Source organism: Ceratotherium simum, chromosome 10 (assembly GCF_057802395.1).
Source record: "Ceratotherium simum simum isolate JZ-2026a chromosome 10, ASM5780239v1, whole genome shotgun sequence".
Taxonomy (NCBI): domain Eukaryota; kingdom Metazoa; phylum Chordata; class Mammalia; order Perissodactyla; family Rhinocerotidae; genus Ceratotherium; species Ceratotherium simum.
The window spans coordinates 35151845-35173932 of record NC_141909.1 but is presented as its reverse complement, the minus strand read 5'-3'; the positions used below and the strand labels follow the sequence as shown (position 1 = coordinate 35173932).

At 33.0% G+C, this 22088-nt stretch overlaps 1 protein-coding gene across 2 annotated transcripts in view; it reads left to right on the top strand.

The window, feature by feature from the left end:
* PIBF1 (progesterone immunomodulatory binding factor 1) overlaps positions 1-22088 on the top strand; it is a 198936-nt gene that overhangs the window by 102181 nt on the left and 74667 nt on the right. For both annotated transcript variants that reach the window (XM_014781793.2, XM_004423075.3), the window contains exons 11-12: positions 13178-13343; positions 19146-19296. In XM_014781793.2, the coding sequence (XP_014637279.1) occupies positions 13178-13343; positions 19146-19296 (317 nt within the window). The remainder of the gene's footprint in view (positions 1-13177; positions 13344-19145; positions 19297-22088) is intronic.

Below are 22088 nucleotides of genomic sequence, written 5' to 3'. Positions count from 1 at the left end.
ATTTGTAGATTGCTTCCTGGATATCAGCAGTGCTCTTTCCCATGCATCTTTCTAGCTGGGTAAATGGAAAATTGTTTGACTTTGAAGACATAGTTCTATTTCTTAATGATGATAAGATGTTACATTCCACTGACTGGAAGAAAAATCAAACTCTGTGCTTCCAAAATTCCTACATTTTAAATAATTAGAACATCTCATGGTTCACAGGAAAACGTATGAAATATGATAAGACTTCTTGGCCAGACTGAAAAATGGAACTGCTTGGCCAGAAAAGTATGTAAGGTCACCTATCATTTTCCCCATGACAGGCTTTTTTTTTTTTTTTTAAAGGCTTTGGCAATCTTGAATATTTAATTTTGTTCAGCAAACACCTCCATAGTGCTTACTGTAGCAGCACAGTTTTAAGTGTTCTACTAATAGTAACTCATTTAATCTTTATAACATGATGAGATTGTTACTATTATTATTCCCATTTTATAGATATGGAAACTGAGACACACAGATAGTAATGATGGGCAGGTGTGGAATTTGACCCACACAGTCTGGCTTCAGAATCTTTGCTTAATTTAGTTATATGTAAATATTTAAAATTACATTATAAAAAAGAATACTTCATTCTCAACAAATGAACCTTCAAGATGACTTGAGGCATATTTTGAATCATCTAACACAGTTTTGTAAGACACGTCACCTTCACTGCTTTTTATGTTTTTTCACTGTTTGATTCCCTAGATGATACTGTGGCTGGATTTTCATCTTTAGCCACTAGTATCCATTTAAACAAAAAAATTTTTTTACACGTTTTTGGTGTGTTTATGATCTTCAAAATGTGATTAATTATATTTCCTTTTTACATAATCTTTGAAACATGTTTTCAGAGTAGTTGTAAGGCTGCATCCCAGAAATAATTATTAAATCTGTGTTAAGTGTCTTTGTTTCCATGTTTATTGATTCCTTCAAGTGAACAATATCAGCATTCAAAATTTGCATTGATTATGGTCTTTGCAAGCCAGTGTGTCTTCCCTAAACAATATTTACATTTCAAAATAAAATAATTGAGAGAATACTCAAAGGGAGACATTTATAAGAACTGAAATAAAAAGTGACACCCTTTTTGTCATAAGGATAATTTTGAGGGAAAGGCCTTATATTCACACCCATACTGTGAGTATTGGTAGAGCATGGAGCCAACTTTGTCCAAAGCAAAGGGAAATAACTTTTCTCTCTAGACTTCCTTCTAGGACATCCGCCTCCTGAACCTCCTTAAACCTCTGACCCAAAACACAGGTTCTCCTCTGCTCATGGAGAGCCTTCGTGTGTTTTATCCTTTTTGTGGAGAGTCCTTGCCTGTTTTCTTCTTTGCACCTTTCAGTCATGTCCTTTGTCGCTACTGTCTTTCTTCTTTAGTTCTGTCTTTCCACGCTTACCTGCCAGTGGTGTGCTGCTGGAGATTGTGTATGTTTTTGGTACATGTTTTATTTATTTATTTATTTATTTTTTGAATATTTTTTCTCTCTTGGATACAAGATATAGTGTAAGAGCCCAGAAATTTGAGGCAAGCCTGGGTGCACATTCCGGCTTTGCTACTTACTTGGGCAAGTTATTAACTTTTCTGAGTCTCAGTTTCTTTATCTCTAAAAAGAGAATAATCTTAAGTTCTGTGTTAGCATTTTGGAGATGATTAAATGAGAAATATTATACACATGAAAGCAATATAAACATAAGGCACTAAAATGTTATGCTCCTTTCTTTTGGGTTGGTCTCTACACATGCTTACAAGGAGTCACACCAATTCAAGTTTCCTCTTAGTAAATGCCTTAGGGGTTCATCTGCAACATTTGATCACAAGCCTCTCACAACTTGCTGGTTTGAGTCTTGGTTACAGTAGCAAGTGAGAGAAAAGGAAGAGGAGACAGGGCAATAATAAAAGCGCCAACTTCCTACCAGCCTAGAGAGGGGGAGCAAGACTTTCTGGGATGGGCGGGCATAGGAAAAGTGTAGGGAGAAAAATGAGGCCCAAGAAAATATTTAAGAAGAGAAGGCATTTCTTCAAAATAATAATGTAGGATGTTAAAAGGTTTAATTTTTTTCATTCAATTAATACTTATTGAGTTTCTTTGATTATCTAAGATACTTTATTATTTCATTTTGTCCTGATGTGTTTATAGCCCTAAATAGATGGTTAAATAGATACCTAGGTATGTAAACATTTTCTGGAATTTTATAAGCTTTCTCACTTGATAAACAGCTGTAGAAAATAAAAATATAATCATAACGTGATATGTGTTAACTAACTATGTTAACTGGCATAATGTTATATTTTATATCTACTTACTTGAAAATCCCAAGGTAGTAATTTATAGAAAAACTAGTAAGTAGTTATAGTCCATTAAGTCAAATGAGATAAATTTAGAGAGGAGGAAATAGACCTAACAAAGTGATTTGGTTTTTCTCATTATTATGTTATGTTTTTCTTCTTCATTTCTCTTTTACATGCCTTCATGATAGACTTCATTACATTCTTATGGGTAGGCTAGTGAATTGCACTTATATTCCTAAAATTGTGAGTACATTTTGCAACAACTTCAACTCATTACAGAACTTAGATATATCACACTGTCGTATCACACTAACTTTGCTCCCTCTTGCATTTCTGTTTTTAAAATATTTTTAGAATGTTGTCATGTCTCCTTCTACCACCTTAGTCATTAGCCAAACTGTACATTTTTAGGAACTTTAATCTTTCTTATAGCTCAGTCATACCTATCCTGTAATCATTTTGGTTTCTTTTTTCTTCACTCCCTGTAATTTATTTTCATCTTATACCGACATCTAAACCTGGAAATAATAATTTTAATTCACTGGCTTTGTCAAATTTCAGAAAAGACTGCCCCTCATCAGGTTAGTTCATAATATTTTAGTGTTTTCTATCCTGACTTGAACCTATTAAATAATTTAAATTTTATAACAACTAAAAGTGGTTAATGTGGCTCCATTGATTCATTCAGTAAAGATTCATTATGAGCTTATTATATACTGGGTGATATACTAGATCCTAGGAATCCAAAGATGCATTAAAGAAGATTCTTACGCTCAAGTAGCTTATATTTTAATTGTACGAGGCACTGTTGTTAGCATTTTACTTATAGTAGCTCATTTAATCACCCAGAACTCAACATTCCCAAGTGTGTCCTCAGAGATTTTGATTCAATAGGTCTAAGGTGGAGCCATGATATCTAAAGTTCTTACAAGTTCCTCTGATGGTCTTCCCTGAGTGGGCTAGATAAAAATCAAGCTTAGGAGTCATCCTCACCCTTAGAAAAGAAAAACATTTTGCTACTGATCCAGCTCTACTGCCAAACTATCTGGGTTTGAAGACCCAGGACTCTGGTTTCTATATCCCTATTCAGGAGTTTCCTAGAGTCCTCATGGAGTTCTTGAGCCCATAACACCGATTTGTGTAAGTTAAGATTTATGGTATTTGGCTTTTAGTAAGAAGTTGGTCTAAATAAATGACTTTTACATCTCTTTTTGTCATATAAAGTACTTTGTGTATTAACTATAGTAAATTGATTTCCTTTCTTTTCAGTATATATTATGGAAAAATAGGACAAAACTGTGATTAGCCTCTAATCTGCTACTGCTAGTACTTGACACTATTCTTCATAAAAGCATCCCCAAAAGTGCTTTTTCTTATGACGTGTTTTTTACGACTATTTTTTTAGAGCAGTTTTAGGTTTGCAGGAAAATTGAGAGGAAAGTGCAGAGATCTTATGACTTTTTTAGATTGAGTTTATGTATTCTGATTTTTTTGTTTCATGTAGCCCAACACTCTGAGATATACATTGAAAACAGCATGAAATAGTTTTGAGTGCTGTGAATCACTGATATAATAAATACTGTTGATTCAGAGGATGCTTCAAGCTGAATTTTAAGTGTTTGTTGTCATGTTGCCACAAAAAGGAAAACAGCTACCCATTCAAACACTGTTATAAAATATTTTACTCTAATTTTATCTCATGCATGCTTTGATTTATTTTAAGGCAACATTCCTTTCATTATATTTGTTTCACTTAAGCACTTTTATCTTCACATACCTGCAGTACCTATTTTTTCCTTTATAAGATGGCCAAATATTACTACACATTGTTTATTTTATTAATGACATTACATATTTTATTTGATCATGATATGATAGATGCATTGAATTACTCTAAATGCATGCTTGAAATTCTTATAAATCCATGGTACAGTTGTTAAACATACTCAGCGTTTTTAACTCAGCAAAAAAAGATCTCTCACATTCACTTAAGAATTAGCTTGTAAGCCAAAAATGACAGATGTAGTATTACAGCTGAGAAGTGAACTGCTTGAAGAAATCATCTAAATGGCAGAAACATTTGAACAAATACCCAAACGCCTTTTGAATTCCTTTCTCTTGTCCTGTAGTAATCATAGTTGCAACATTGATGGTGATTTTATGAGTTTTTTCTACCTGCTTTTCTTTTCAATTTCGAAAATTTCACAATTGAAAGACCAGAGTTATTAGAACTCTGTTTTTCTATAATTTTCGTGTACATCTTTAAACTTCAGTAATTGCTCTCCTAATTTTCATTGAAAATAGTTTTGATTGAGTATCTAGGTATATATTTTAAAATTTTGTAATAGTGAGATGACAAAAAAGTGAAAGAGAACAGTTGGTAGAACAGCAGATAGTGGTAATGCACAAAAGGAAAATCTCTAAGATAACATTTTCTATTTTAATGTCAATGAAAAGAAAGCAATTTTAGATGTATTCTCTAACGTATTAATAATTGTGCTAAATGTTTTCTACCTTCAAAGCTTGCACGTGTGCAACACACATTTATCAGTCAATTTCTCTCACCACACATTTATCAGTCAATTTCTCTCATCACACATTTATCAGTCAATTTCTCTCATCACACATTTATCAGTCAATTTCTCTCACCACATACCGTGATTCTCGGTTATAAAACAAACACATCCACTAGGAGGGCATGTTACGATATATCAAGTTGGTATGTAATCTGAGTAACAGGAGATTATGATCTACCCTCCTTTCCAACTGATACTAAATTGATATAATGAGGAATATAACCATCATATTTAAATATTAAAGATCTAGTGATATGAGAAGTTATTTTTAAAGAAATATCTGTCGATTTTCACAAATCTGCCTTTCAAAGTTTAGTTGTAAGTTGTGATATTAATTTATATAAATGTAAATGTATATATAAATGTGCATTAATTTGATGTATTCTGAAGTATATAAAAACCTCATAAAAATTGTGGGTTTTTTTTTTGTTTGGGGGTTTTTTTTTTTTTTTTTGCTTTTTTTAAAGTAACAGATTAGAAATAGTAGATTGGGTAGAGCAGGGGTGCTTATTTCTGGATTCAGAGATCTTTCAAATGTTTTCAGGATATAAAAAAACTAACCAACCAAAAAACTTGATTTATTAGATGTTGATGATGTAGTGATGAGTACTTCATCCCTTACCTGGCTAGTAACACTTTGTTGTAAGAAGTAAAAAATTATTTAAATGGAAAGTACTTCATTACTATTCATTTTTTAAACTGCCTGTATTAAAAATTTTTGAGTTACCTTTAGTAAAGTTACTTTTAAGTCAAACTATGTCATGTAAAAACAACTCACTCTCTTCTCCAACCTCCCTTTTACCAGATCTTTACCTATAGTAATATCATTTCTTCAGGATGTATACTTTTTCTTTTCTTTTTATATAACTGTAAGTGTCCTTAGATGATTTTAGATAGATCCATGATACATGTCTAAATATGTATGTAAGTAATGAGTCAAGCATCTATTTTTAAAAGAAACATATCAGAATATATGGGTCCAAGTGAGAGTATCCTCCACCAAAGTAGGCACATTTGGGGCGCACACACTTTTCCCAACAGTCCTGGCGTTGCTCAATACAGTTACTTGATAGACAGTTCTTGGAGCAGCCTTTAATTGTAATGGCCTTCTTCCTTCAAAGATGTATTTCGTTTTTGGAAATTCGGGCTTTATTCAGGGTAAAACCCATTGCATTGGCTGGGTGGATAAACTGGGTACTACTAATTGGTATGCAAAATGAAGTCAGAAATTGGAGAAAGGCTGAATGTCTGACAACAGAGGAATAATTAAGAATGGAAAGTCATAGGGCAAATAAAAATAATACTTAGAAAAGGAGTTTAATAGTATAGGAAGATTTTTTAATTATAACGTCAGGGAGAAAAGGATAGCAAATTCTATATGAAGGTATCGTTTAAAATGTGCATAGCAAACGTTTTTTATATGATAATATAAAAAGTTGGTGAGAATGTGGGGAAACCATATCTCATACATGTCTGGTAGCATTTTTTTTTCCTGGTAAGGAAGATTGGCCCTGAGCTAACATCTGTGCCCGTCTTCCTCTATTTTGTATGTGGGATGCTGCCACAGCATGGCTTGATGAGTGGAGAGTAGGTCTGCGCCTGGGATCTGAACCCGAGAACCCCGGGCCGCCAAAGTAGAATGTGCACACTTAGCCACTGCGCCATCAGGCTGGCTCTCTGGTAGCATTTTAAATTGATATCACCAATGGGAGGAAAATTGGGCAGTATCTATTGAAATTTAAAATCTTTTGACCCAACAATTCCACTTCATGATATCTTTCTTAGAGAAACATTCACTTGTGCACAGGAGGTTTTATTTAGGATGGTCTTTGAAGCACTGTGTATAATAAAAAATTGGAAACAATCAAAATGTTCATCAGTTTAGAATTAAATAAATGAATTGGAATTAAATGGTTATATCTACATTGTGATCTACTATGTAGCAAATGAAAAAAATAAAGTACAGATATGGAAAAATCCCAAAACATATTCTTAAGTGAAAAAAAGAAGTTACAGAATACATGTGACATATGCCATTTTTTTAAAAAAGAAAAAGGAGATTGATATAGTCTTCTGTGTATAATATGTGTGAATTGTTTAAAAAAAGAAACACAAAAAACTGAGTGGTTATCTCTGAAAGGAGAAATTAAGTTGAGAGTGGTAATAAAGAGGTCTTTAATCTTTATTTGTAATATTTGAGGTTTTTACCCTAAGAATAGATTTGATAAATTACTTATAGAATTGACTATAAACTTGAAAAATTTATTTGTACAGAGAAGAAAAGAAAGAAATATATGAAAATATAAAGAGCAGTTATCTTTATGGGCATATGATTGATATTTTTCTTCTTTGTATTCTCTGTATTTTCTAAAATTCTATAATAAATATGTATTAGTTATATAATCAGCACAAAAATTAAAAGGACGTTTTTTAAAAAAACACATCGACCATAAATGGTAAAAGGACATTTCTTATGTGGCTTATTAATTACCCTCAGAATAAAAATGAATTCAAATTATTTTAAAACAATGACAGAATTGTTTGTCCAAATAAGTATCTGTTTCCAGTCCTGTGAAATAGTAGCACTCATCTGGATATCAGCAACGCTTTTGTTAAAAATTCAGTCCTCTTTCTTTTAGTTGCAATTCATATAGATAGACTCTAGTAAATCCAGTAGTATAGTTTTGGTACATAATTTTAGCTACTGGTTTAAGATACCAAATTTCAAATCAGTGTAAAGGATTTCTATTGCCTTCATATGTTTAATATTGTATCTCTTCTTTAAACTGGAAAAGTCTATATTATATAAATTTTGAATATGATACATGGCCAGTAAATATTTTCTGATTAATCAGTTAGTTGAGTTCTAAAATACAGGTTTTATTAAACCTTGGTATATATGTCTTTGCTCAGGTATCACCTTAACAAAGAGATGCCTTCTCTGCCCGGCCTCTTTAAAACGGCATGACCACTAATATCTCTTATCATTCTCTATTCCGTCACTCTGCTTTATTTATTTATTTGTTTATTTATTTGAACTTATTAGCATTATCACCTTACATTTGTTTGTCTGTATCCCACCATTAAAGAATACTGATACTATTTGTGGTTCACTGGTATCTAATAGTACCTAGCACACTTAGGTGCACAATAAATATTTTTAAATGAATTAGATGTTGAGGAAAGAAATATTCTGGTTAATGGAAAGTTAGCCGTATATAAAATAGCAGTTTTATGGAAGAAATAAAAAATATACTTTTGTATATTAAGTGTCTTGTACCTTATACTCCTTATACTTTAAATACATAGTTGGTAGAATACTAGTTAATATATTAGCTATAGATCTATAGATATACAGATAGATATATACTATTGAGAGCAAGAAAAGAAAACTTTAGAGATAATGGAAAACTCAGTGGTTTAGTTTAGTGTTTTTAACCTAAGATGGTTAGCTTTTCCTCAGCCACAGAAGTAGAAAACCCAAACAAACACGAGTTTTCTTCTCAATTCTTAATTGGAGTAAGTGAATCTTGGGGTTTGGTTAAGTGAGTCATCCAGAGGCATTTTGAACATGTGGTACAGATCTAGAAAAACAACCAAAATTCTCTTTAAAAAGAATGAAAATTAGTTTTATCCCCTTGAAATTAGAAATAGCAGGCACAAAGAATAGTTAAGGTGTGGATTAGTATTAGCTCAACCAAAATGAATAATTGAAAGAGAATTGAACATCAACTCACTGAGGCCTTATTAAAAGAATGGGAGAAAGAAGAGTCTGAAACACCAAAGTAAAATGGAATTGGTATCCCACCTGTGTGAGCAAGACTGATTCTCAGTTGATTAGAGTTGTCAGCTTCTGCCCTTGTCAACTCCAATTTCCACAGCAAAATCCACTTGAGGCTCCCTATCTGGAGGCTCAGGCCCATCTCGGTTCCAAAGCACTCCTTTTACATGTGGAAAGTTTATCGGCAGCTTCTGCTCCATTTGCTTATGGAATTTAGAATTAAATTCTCCTCCTCAGATGAAGCATTTAGTGGCCCAGCCATGACTACCTGCTCCCGTGTATTCTTCTACACCACAGTGTTTTCTCTGTATTGAGCCAGAGTAGCTTTCAATACAATCTGTCCAGTTTATCTACCTAATGCCTGACTACTAAAAATCCTTTCCTGAACCCTTACCAGTAACTGGAAATCCTGTTACTTTGCTTAGCTTCTTTTGCCAATCTGCCTTGTGCAGCTTTTATTTCCTGTACTCTTTATCTGCACACAGTTGTCCTGCACACAGACAAAAATGCCTTGCCATTTTTTTTCAGTATTTTGCCAATAGAAGGCCTGTCTACCAAAGGAGATTAGATAACTGGGTTCAGAATAATTAATCCAGTTTTAATATTGGGGAAGCCACGAACATTTTGTGGGCAAAATTCAAAGATTAGTTGTTGTTTCTCATTGGAATGAAAAAATAAGATTAAATAAAAGGCTAATAATTATATGAGTCTTTCACCTTCTTACTCAATGATAACCTTGTTGACAAAGTTGAGAATAAATCATATACATTGCTTGGCTTAATACATCAGAGTATAACAAGCAAAACTTTGACTATAGTATATATGTAAAGACTGCTGATGTAAGTATTGTTATGAAAACCTGTTGTTATTTAGTGTTTTATCTAGTGTTTTTGTTCAAATGAGTTCTCCCATTGCTGAGAATCGAATGCCATGTTGATGTCTCTCCTGTGGTTGTTTCTCAGCATTGCAGAACACGCCTTGCTACTTGGAGTTTAATTCACCATAGCCTGAGAGCCTTTCTTATGAGTTAACGTCGTTGTAGCTCCCTATCTAATAGCTGATTTTTACCTTTTAGCGTGTCTTTTCTTTATACATCCAGCGCAAAAATCTATTGTGGTGAATATTCCTTAAGAGCAAACAGTTTACTCTAGGACTTTATGTTACTATTTTTTAAGTGGTATGTGATATATGGGTGAGTCTCATGAAAGCTAAAATCCCAGTTACAAATGTAGCATAAAGACTGATCTAGCCACATTTGGAGCCTTGATGACATGGCTGTGAGGATAGTTGGAGATCCTGATTATACTTTAACTTGACCTCTTACAGGTACTATGCTGAATCAGAATGTCAAACATAAAGTTGTTAACGTGTGAATAATATTGACTTAGTTCAAATAAGATGTTCACATTAAGAGGATAAGATGAGAAGTCTGAGTCAATGAAGTAAAATGTGACAGGTTATATTAGCAAAACAAATAAGAATGAGTTACCTGAAACTATCACGCTATGCTCTTATCATCTTCTGTTTGTCACTGCTGGAACTGCTTTTGCAGCTCTAATATTTCTTCAACATTTTCACAGTTGAATTTAACAAATTAAATTAGTAGTAATTATTACAGAGGCATGATGATGTGAGGCAGATTCTTTCACTGTATAAACAATATGGGAATAGATAGTCCTTTGGAATTATCATTTGGTTTAAAGAAATGTCAATTTATTACACTTATTATTCTCAATTTTCTAGGCGATAACTGTTGTTATTTAGCTTTTCAATATAGGGGAAGAATAATAATGCTAAAAGTAACTTTCAAGTGCCGTATTTTGAATGAAAAGAACAGGTAGAATCTAAAAGCTTAAGTCTTTAATTTCCTATTTAGAGTTGGCATTGATCTCAGAATTACTCACAGTGTCCTGAATCCATAAAAAGGCAAACTTTACAGTTTAATCTTTTCAAAACAAGTTATTTTAAAGATCAATATCACATTTTAAATGACTTATCCAGAATTTATTTCAGTAATGCCATCTAGTGTGTCCCATAGTTTGGCATACAAAATAGGTATGGATTTAACACGTTTTATATGTTTGTACTTATAAAACAATTTATTCCAGGGAGTACAGGGACATTTTCATGTCAGTAAAATGTTGAACTAATGAATTTTTGAGTAAAATAATTTTTTACTACTTCACACTCACAAGGGTGGCTATAATCAAAAAGAGACAATGATAAGTTTTGATAAGGATGTGGAGAAATTACTACCCTCATAATTGCTGGTGAGAATGTAAAATAGTGCAACCACATGGGAAAGGAGTTTGGCAGTTCTTCAAAAAATTAAAACTAGAGTGACCGTTATAACCTAGCAGTTCTTTTCCTAGTAATATAACCAAGAGAAATGAAAATATATTTACACAAAAACTTGTACACACATTTGCATAGCAGCATTCTTCATAGTAGCCAGAAAGTGGAAACAACCCAAATGTCCATCAGCTAATGAATGGATAAACAAAATGTGGTATATCCATACAATGGAATATTTTTCAGCCATAAAAAAGAATGAAGTACTAATTCATGCTACAACCTTGAAAACATCAAAAGGCCACGTATTATGTGATTCCATTTATATGAAATGTCCAGAGTAAGCCAATCCGTAGAGACAGAAAGTAGATAAGTAGTTGCCAGGGCCTGCGGGGAGAGGAGAAGGGGGAGTGGCTGCTAAATGGACATGGCATTTCTTTTTTGGGGTGACAGAAGCATTTTGTAATTAGATAGTGGTGATGCACAACTTTGTGAATATGCTAAAAACTATGAAAAGTGAATTGCACACTTTAAAAGGGTGAACTTTATGGTGTGTATTACATTTCAATAAAAAGATTATCGCTGTTTGCTTGTCCATATAAAAAGATATTTTTTAAATTAAATTGTAAGAAGTTTTATATATATATAATTAATGCTAGGACTTTCTAAAAAGTTAAACATACAAGCTGACATTCCTCTTAAAGCCTTGCTATATATTAAGTAATGTATATCAATATGCACTGAATGGAACTTCCACTAATTTGAATGTGAGATGCTTTTACCAAAGATAAGAGTGCCAAGAGTAAAGTAGACTATGACAAATATCTAATGCCTGTCTTCTCCCCTCATACTTTGAATGTTATTGTTATTGTCACTTACAAGAGTGAAATGACCTTTAAAAAACATTTGAAAATTTATCTTACCTCAATGTCAGAATATCATGTAATATCATTGATATAGAGTCAAATATGGCTAGAGTCAAGACCCAGTCTGAAATTTACTAGCAGCTTCTTCCTTTCAAATAAATTATTTGATATCCCTGAGCCTCAGGTTCCTCATCTGCGAAATACCTAATAGGGTTGTTCTAAGGATTAAATGAGATACCATGAATGAAACAGTCTATGCTTTCTGCTTCACTGCCCTACACATACTGTTGTTTCTTCTCCCTAGAACACTTCACACCCCACACTTCCTCCTGCCACCCACACGTAAACACATACCTATACAAAGCAAGTTAGGTCTCCTTCCTGTATGTTCCCATTGAACCTAGGGATTACCCTCTTGAAGCACTTACCATATTCTGTTCAATTTTCATGTTTATTTGCCTGTCTTCTCCAGATAACTAAGTTCTTTAAGGGGAAAAAAACATATTTTGTCTACCATTGTATACATAGTTACCTGGCGTAGTGGGTAGCTCAATAAATATTTGAATAAATGAATTTTAATAACATATCTAGCCTTATACTGGGTTCATAATAGCTCCATGAAAAGGTCTAACATGTCTATGTTTTGCTTTCTGTTAGAACATAATCAGCCTGAAGCATTTTCAAGTTTATAATATGTGGTGCTTTGTACATTAAATGGAAATGTTTTTATTACTAGTTACACCTATCCAATGAAGAGAATGTTCCTTATCTGTGTTGTAATAGACTACTTGTTATATATTTATCTTTGAAGTTTGTACATTGTTTTCTTGTAATATCCAAATATGTGTATTTACTAATTTAAAATTTTATTTTACAAGTATCTCAAGAATTTGCAGTTTAACGTGCATATTTCATACCATTCTTCTCCATCTGACATTAGACTTAGAATGAAATAGCAAGTTTGGAAACAATGCTGTAGATTTAAGAAGGCCTATGAAATATATAGAAGTCAAATCGTTTTAAGCAATATCACTGAAACTTGCTCTTACCATTTTTTGTTTTAAATGTCTTCCAAAATAATAATAATAGTAGGCAACAATTATTTTTAGATGGAAGGAATGAAAATAAGGAGGCAATAGAGAGAGTTTAATTGGTATAATTTGTTCTCTAGACTTAGCATATTTCCTTACATATGCCTATCTAAATTATTTACAAAAGCTTTGCTGAATAAATATGTTATTAACGCATAATAATAGGATGTGGAAAAAGTAGAAATAATGTTTATGTTTGTATAAATTATTGAGATTTCTTTAGAGTCTCATAACCATTCTGCTTCTTTCAGGTACAGAGAACTACAACTTAGTACAGAAAGCAAAGTAACAGAATTTCTCCATCAAAGTAAATTAAAATCTTTTGAAAGTGAGCGTGTTCAACTTATACAAGAGGAGACTGCAAGAAATCTCACACAGTGTCAAATGGAATGTGAAAAATATCAGAAAAAATTGGAGGTACATGTACAAGCTTTTCTTTTAAAATTAGCATAGTCTATAAGGTTGATAAATACAAGGTCTATATCATATTGAGCTTTATTTCTCCTATAGGACCTGGCACCATCCTGCACACACACACACAAAAGAAATATGTATTTCAGAAAGATGTATACCAAAAAGGACTGGAATTGTTAGAAAACAAAAAAATGGGAAAAGATCTTATTCACAATAGCAATCAAAAATATATAAACATTTGATTTTTTTGTGTGAGGAAGATCAGCCCTGAGCTAACCTCCAGGCCAATCCTCCTCTTTTTGCTGAGGAAGACCGGCTTTGAGGTAACATCTATTGCCAGTCCTCCTCCTTTTTTTTTCCCCAAAGCCCCAGTAGATAGTTGCATGTCATAGTTGCACATCCTTCTAATTGCTGTGTGTGGGACGCAGCCTCAGCATGGCTGGAGAAACGGTGCGTCAGTGCCAGTAGCGGAGCGCGCACACTTAACCACTAAGCCACAGGGCTGGCCCCTGAAATGTTTTTAATAAGAACAGTACAGAGCCTATACCAAGAAAAGCATAGAACTTAACCATCTTTCTGTAAGGGAATATTCAATATTATATATTTTTCAGTTTTCATCAAGTAATATTATATATTCATTTCTAATCAAATGCTAGCATGGTTTTTTTAACTGAACAAAATAATTCTATAGTACAACAAAAAGAAAAAAACAAAGAACAATTGATATTTTTAAAGAAGATTTTTTTATAAAGAAATAATGAAAGGAAATATATATCATATTTAAAATGCATTCTGAGGCAAGAATAATTAAAACACAAAAGAAGTCGCTAAGTGGTACAAAGTACAAAACTCAAAAAACATTCACATAAATTTAAGAATTTTTTCATGATAAAGGTTATATTTCAACTCAATGGGGAAAAAGATGAATTGGCCAGTAAATGGAGCTGTGATAATCATTTGAATATTTAGAGAATGTAGTTGGATTTAGACCTCTCACCATGTACCAAAATAAAGCTCAGATAGATCCTAAGCTAAATGTAAATACAGAACCATAAAACTATTAGAAGTAAATACTGACGAAATTTTATATTATGTCAGTTTGGAGATTAATGTGTTAATCTATTGCTTAAAGCAGGGGAAGAAACAATGTAGGAAAAATAAGAAAACTTTTAACGCCTTCCGTGTGTTTTAAAAAATGTGGGGGCCGGCCTGGTGGTGCAAGCAGTTAAGTGCGCGCACTCCACTGCAGCGGCCCGGGGTTCGCAGGTTCGGATCCTGGGCGTGCACCCACGCATCGCTTGTTAAGCCATGCTGTGGCAGCGTCCCATATAAAGTAGAGGAAGATGGCCACAGTTGTTAGCTCAGGGCCCATCGTCCTCAAGAAAAAAGGGGAGGATTGGCATCAGATGTTAGCTCAGGGCTAGTCCTCCTCACAAAAAAAAAAAAACTAAACAATGTGAATAATATTAAAAGGCAAAATGAAGATTAAAAAATAATATTTGTGTTATGTATGAGAAAGAGCCTGTGTCCTTAGTTTTAAAAGATATCTTATCAAGAGAACATACCTTTTTCTATTCTAGATAAATAGGTGGAAAGAAGGAACAGACTATTTCTAAGAAAAATGCAAATTGCTAAGAAATAGATGAAAATATGTATTCTCCCTAACAATTAAAGAAATGTAAATTTAAACTTTTTTTACCTTTATATAGGTCTGTTTGTTGTTTTTAAAGTGCTGGCAAGAGTACCCTTAAATAGGAAATCTCATGCAGTCAGAAAATGGAATGTCCCTTCTGGAGGACAATATGATAATCTTTGTTAAAGTCCTTAGAAAATTAATCCAGTAATTTTAGTTAGGAGAATTTTACCTAAATAAATAATAAGAGATGCTTATAAAGGTTTATATTAATGCTGTACATCACAGCATTATTCATTATGGTGAATATTGGAAGTAACTTAAATGTCCAACAGTAGATAATTAAACAATTTTCAATTGTATATTATAAATTATATATTTTACTTTATTCATGCATTGTAGGATTACATGCAATCATTTTCTTGAATATTTTAGATTTTAGGGGAATACTTATTAAAAATTGAATGAAAGACGCAATAATGTCATTTACATGCTTAATTAGCTAATGATGTAAGTATTCATTAAAATAATCTCTCAGAGATTACATTTCTGAAAAGTACTCTGATAAGTAAAACTATGATTAACAAGATAAAGAGTCTCAGAAAGTAAAGCCTTAGGGGAAAACATAAAAAATGATACTAAATACATACATATTTAAAGAAACATAAGCAAAGATTGTAGATGGTATCTACTTCTAAAGCAAACCGGTGTTCAGCAATTAAAACTTTTTCATGTACCTTCTTCAGGAAACTGCTACAGCCATAATCTCCTACGGCAGATTCTCCCACATATTTTCAATCAGACCGTATTAGATTAGCTCTTATTTGGAATTCATTTGAAGTTATGTTTTCCATGGTTTAAATTTCATAATTGCTAGCAAAATGCCTTTCCTTTTCCTTTTCACATTGGATGACTGTTCTTAACAGTGTATCTTGGAGTGGGGTGAGGGGTGAGGGGTTATATATAGGAAGATAGAGAAGCACTTCCTCTCTCTCTGTACTTCTGAAACAAACATTTCACTAAACAATACTTTACAACATGCAGTGCTGATGTTTTCTACATCATTCTATTTTATTATTTTTAGCTGCTTGCAATGCAAATTGATTTCATGACCTCATAAAGATTGCAGCTTGCATTATGAAAACCACTCTTGCATAGACCTACCCACTTTGGTCTTTGAATGCAGACAACTAGTAATTATTGTGTTCTTTGGCATAAAATCTTATATAAACAAACACTTTTATAAAAAATACTATGATTCTAAAAACCCTGGTTGATAAAACTGAGACTTTAGGGGAATGTCTTTACATTTTCTCCTCTGTTAAACTAGAAGCCTTGAGAGAACAGGGACTATTCATTTATCATTGTGTCACCAATACCTAACACAGTGCCTTGCTCAAGGTGGATGCCCAATAAATGTTTAATGAGTAAACGAATGGTTTGATGAATGCTAATGTAGTACCATTGTTTGAATCCATTTTTCTAAAATATTAGAAAGTGTTAAGACAATTCTTATTTATAATGAATTGAGAGAAGTAATTTTTGTAAGTAAAGATTGTTGTAATTATGTACTTTTCTGGAGCTTTTACCCAATATTCTCATTGATTATAACTTGGGGACAATTTATTTTAATTCTTCTTAATTATCAATTGGCAAAGGCTCCCAAAACACTGGCTCTATATTTTTGTCTCTTTTTAAAGCAATTATTGACCTATAATTTTGTATTATCATTCATTTTGTATGTAATTATATATATTTTACATATAATTTTGTGTTATCATTCTGTTATTTAAGGGAGGGAAATATCCACTGTGAGAACTCGATATTTAATGGATTCCTAAAAGCAATTGACCTGTTTTATGCATTCCTATTTAAACTCAAATGTACATATATTGGTTTTTCCTGAAGAATCTTTAATATAATAGCCTTCTTTAGGTCCAATAATCAAGTTCTTTGGCTTTTCAGCAACAGTAATAAATTTGTTCATAGCAGCCACTTAGATAAATCCACAGTAAAAGGGAGTTTTTCGCCATGGGGTAGAGAGGTGTTGAGAGAACCAAACCAGAAGTTTCTGGGGATCTCTCCTCTATGTTATGAAGAGAGAATTTTAAATTGTATCTCTTGATTTAATACTACATTTAAAATATCTTCTTAAAATACTTTATGAAATATCCCATCTTCAACATTTTGATTCTCTTATCTCTCTAGATATCGATTTCTACAGTTTTTGTTTGTGTGGTGTTTTTGTTGAGGGAAGTGGGGTACAAATGAAAACTATCAGCTATGCTATGGGAATAGTCATTTAACACTATCCTTACTGGTCTTCTCTTTTGACAGTGGAATCAATCAGTGTCATCAGCCACCAGATTCTTAATAAATTACATCCCAATATAGTGAACTCCATGAAAGCCCCAGATAGTTTCACTAAGCAGTGATTTTGTTATAATGAATTAATAAGTCTCTAGAAGACACATTCCCAGTTGGCAAGAATACAGAAGAAATAATGCTAAACATGAATTTTCTTTTTCCTACCCAATCAGGGACACTAGAGATCATCCTACAAATATTATTCCCGTGTTATTCTTTCTCCACCCTCCAAAGGAATGTATTCGGAGGGTGGAGGATAATGTTTAGTTTACTTTGGGGGGAAGTTTTGATGGAAATAATTGAAGGAAATGAGATGGAATAGATTAAGGAAAATTAAATTGTAATTTCTACTGGTTAAAAACTGTAAATAGATCTTCTGTTTCTTCTCCTTTTTCCACATCACAGAAAGCACAGAATCAGATACATTTATTAAGGTAAACTTTATGTCATTAGAGAAAATAAGATGTCTTCAAAATTGTTTAATTATAGAGAATTCAGGATAATTAAATCAGTGGATCTCTATGAGCTGTTTAATACAAAGTTCTCATAATTGTATTTCTTATAGTAGTGATAGTAGTTTTCAACACTTACTATGTTCTAGGTACTCTGCTAAACACTGAATTTATCATCTTATTTAATCCTTCCAACAATATTTTGGGGAAGGTCTGGAGAGGATAAGTAATTGCCTAAGATCACAACTAATAAATGTCAAAGCCAGGAGTGAAATCCACATCTTTCTGGCTCCAAAACATATTCTTAATCGTAATATTTTATTGCTTCTCAGGAAATACTACATTACTTATACTGTGTTAGGAAGCAGGTGTAATACCACTCCATAATTTAGTCTGTACTATTAAGTAAACTTTCTAGATAATTGGAATTTAACACAGGCATTAAAACATTCTTTTGTCACTAGAAATGTCTCCTTTTTTAGTGAATTCATCATCATCATCAGTGAGTTACCATTGAAGAATATAGGATTTTTGTTCTTATACAAAATAACTTCAATTTCTATGCCTTTTTTAATCTCTTTTTTGTGTGTTTTTTTAATCCTTTTTTTCTATACAAAGACATTTTCTGACACTGCTCCAAGTAGCACTTCACATTTACATTTTGGTTTGTTGCTTTGAATTTTTCTGGTTCAGGAAACCAGAAATCTTATTAAAACCATGGTAAGAGTAGATGAAATAAGCTCTGATGGAAAACCAAAGGACTTGTTACGAGTATATCATTTTTACACACAGCTTTGTAAGCATTTCTCAAATAACTGTGATCACCAGATAAATGACCTCCATGGCATTATTGCATTTTTTGAATTCTAACAAGCAAATGCTAATCTTACTCCTATAACTATTTTTAAATTTTAAATTTGTTTTTTAGGGGCCGGCCCCATGGCTTAGCAGTTAAGTGCTCGCACTCCGCTACTGGCAGCCCGGGTTCGGATCCCGGGCACGCACCAACACACAGCTTCTACAGCCATGCTGAGGCCGTGTCCCACATACAGCAACTAGAAGGATGTGCAACTATGACATACAACTATCTACTGGGGCTTTGGGGGGGAAAAATTTGTTTTTTATTCAATTTATGTAATAAAGTGCTTTGTAATTTCCAGTTTAAAACAACTGAATTATTTACCTTAGAAGTAAATATATTTTACTTCCTCAGTCATCTCAACCGAGCTACTTTCTTTTCATATTTAAATCGTTAAAAAAGAGAAAGGAAACTAAAATTATTTTTGTGTCATGTTTTGGCTAACTGTTAACCTATTTAATTCTGCCTTTGAAATTTTTTTCTTCCACTATTAGGTTTTAACTAAAGAATTTTATAGTCTCCAAGCCTCTTCTGAAAAACGCATTACCGAACTTCAAGCACAGAACTCTGAACATCAAGCAAGGCTAGACATTTATGAGAAGTTGGAAAAAGAGCTTGATGAAATAATAATGCAAACAGCAGAAAGTAAGTCTCCCACCACCCCACATGCACAGCTTTGTTTTCTGGTGGCAGAAGGAACCTGGTATCATTTCTAAAACTGCTTTGGTGTATTTCTTTAAAATATAATTGATGACTTTTTTTAAAGAATATTTTATATTTTAAAAATTAGTTAATCTTAATTCCAGTAGTTGGGATCAAAAAAAAATAAATTAACTATGATAGATTTCATCTTTTTATTTATTTAGTTCACTCATTCAACAATTATTAAGTGTTTACATATGCCAGGATCTGGGGATGTGGAGTTCATGCAATAGTCCTTGCTTATAGGAGTTCCTAGTCTAGTCTACTGGGAGAGACAAGCATATTAACAGATAAGGTAGTGAGATAAGTGCTATTAGTAAGAGACAGGCAGTTCTTTGTGGAAGTACAAAAGAGATAATGAGTTAATTCCACCTTGGAGATGAAGAATACCTAAGAGGGGAGATGACACTTGAATGAGTCTTGAAGAGCAGATAGAAATTCATTGAATAGGGCTGGCCCCATGGCTTAGCGGTTAAGTGCGCGTGCTCTGCTGCTGGCGGCCGGGGTTCAGATCCAGTGCACCGCTTCTCTGGCCATGCTGAGGCCGCGTCCCACATACAGCAACTAGAAGGATGTGCAACTATGACATACAACTATCTACTGGGGCTTTGGGGGAAATAAATAAATAAATAAATAAATAAATAAATAAATGAATGAATGAATGAATGAATGAATGAATGAAATTCCTTGAATATACTGTATTATCTTTGACCTTTAATTTCTACTTCTTTTTTTCCCTCTTATTATGCTATCTTCCTGTGTTGTCCCTGACTTTAAGGGAATATTTTAAATTAACATTTCACTACTGACTGAGATGTTTGCTACAATACATTATTTTTGTTCAAAAGTCAGAAATATCAATGGCATTCTTATAAAAGTAGGTTTAAATGTCAGTTGAAGTTGAATCTATTTGGGGCACATTTTCTTGTAAGGACTATATTATATTTATAGGCCAATTTAAGAAAAACTTCTATTTCATTCCTATCATTGTCTTTTTTCCATTTCCAAGATCAATGTCTGATAACTGCAATAGTTTCCAATTATTTTCAGTTTCTTCACTGGAGTCAGAGTAATCTTTATAAAATGTGGATTTGATCATACTCTATACCTGCTTTAATATACCTATCTTCTTGAGACACCATAAAGTCAAATTCCTTAGCCTGACTTTTTATAATTAGACTCTTACTTATCTTTCTACTTTTTATACCTTGCATTCCCTATCATATCATATTGTTTTGAAAGTTCCCTACTCTTATCTCCATAACTTTGCATATGTCCTTCTGTCTAAACAAATTAGAAATAGAAGAGAACTTCCTCAATCTGATAAAAGATATCTATAAAAAACCTACAGCTATAGCAGTTAAGTGTATGTGCTCTGCTACTGGTGGCCCGGGTTCGGATCCCAGGTGCGCACCGACGCACCGTTTGTCAGGCCATGTTGAGGCAGCATCCCACATACAGCAACTAGAAGGATGTGCAACTGTGACATACAACTTTCTGCTGGGGCTTTGGGGCAAAAAAAAAAAAAAAAAAAGAGGAGGATTGGCAATAGATGTTAGCTCAGAGCCAGTCTTCCTCAGCAAAAAGAGGAGGATTGGCATGGATGTTAGCTCAGGGCTGATCTTCCTCATAAAAAAAAAAAAAACCTACAGCTAATATCATACCCAATGATGAAATATTAAATGCTTTCTCTTTAAGGGAGAGAACAAGGCAAGGATTTCGATTTTCCTAACTTACAGTAAACATTGTATTTGAGCTCGTAGCCAGTATAATAAGGCAAAAAAGAAAAACAGATAGATAAAGATCAGAAAGGAAGAGTAAGACTATTTTCAGATTACAGAACAAGCACTAACACTGACAAGTAAATTTAACAGGCTATAAAATAATTACACAAAAATATGCTAGAGGCAAACAATAGGAAAAGGAAATTTAAAAAGCAGTTTTATTTACAATAGTATCAAAAAACACAAAATACTTAGGAATAAATTTAACAACAAAAAAATACAAAACATTGCTAAGAGAAATTAAAGAAGACCCACCAAAATATCAAGAGATATATCATGAATTCTATAAATTCAGTGTCCCAATCATAATACCTTTTTTAATATTTTTAATATTTTATTTCTGTGGAGATGCAAAGGACCTGTTAAAAGGCCCACTTTTAATAATACCACTACACACCTACCAGAATGGCTGAAATTAGCAAAACTGTCTATACCAAATATTCGTGACAATGTGGAGCAACTGGCAATTTCTTATAAGACCAAGTAACCTATTCAGTGATCCAGCAATTCCATTCTTATATGTTTGCCCAAGAGAAAAGAAAGCATATGCACACAAAAAGACGTCTACTAGAATGTTCATGAGAGGTTTATTCATAATAGTCAACAACTGGCAACACCTCAGGTGTCTATCACAGGAAAATGGTTAAACAAACCGTCATACATTCATACAGTAGAATACTATTCAATAAAAAGAAACAAACTACTGCTTCCTCAACAGTATGGATGAATCTGAAAAGCTTTATGCTTAGTCTAAGAAGCCTTATTTATATGACTAAATTTATCTAAAGTTCTAGAAGAGGCAAAACTAATCTATGGTGAAAAAAATCAGAACAGTGGTTGCCTCTAAGGGTGATTGTCACCAAGAATTAACTGGGAAAACAGCCGTGAGAGAACTTTCTGGGGTGCCGAAATGTTCTGTATCTTGATAGGGTTTGCGTTACACGTGTGTAT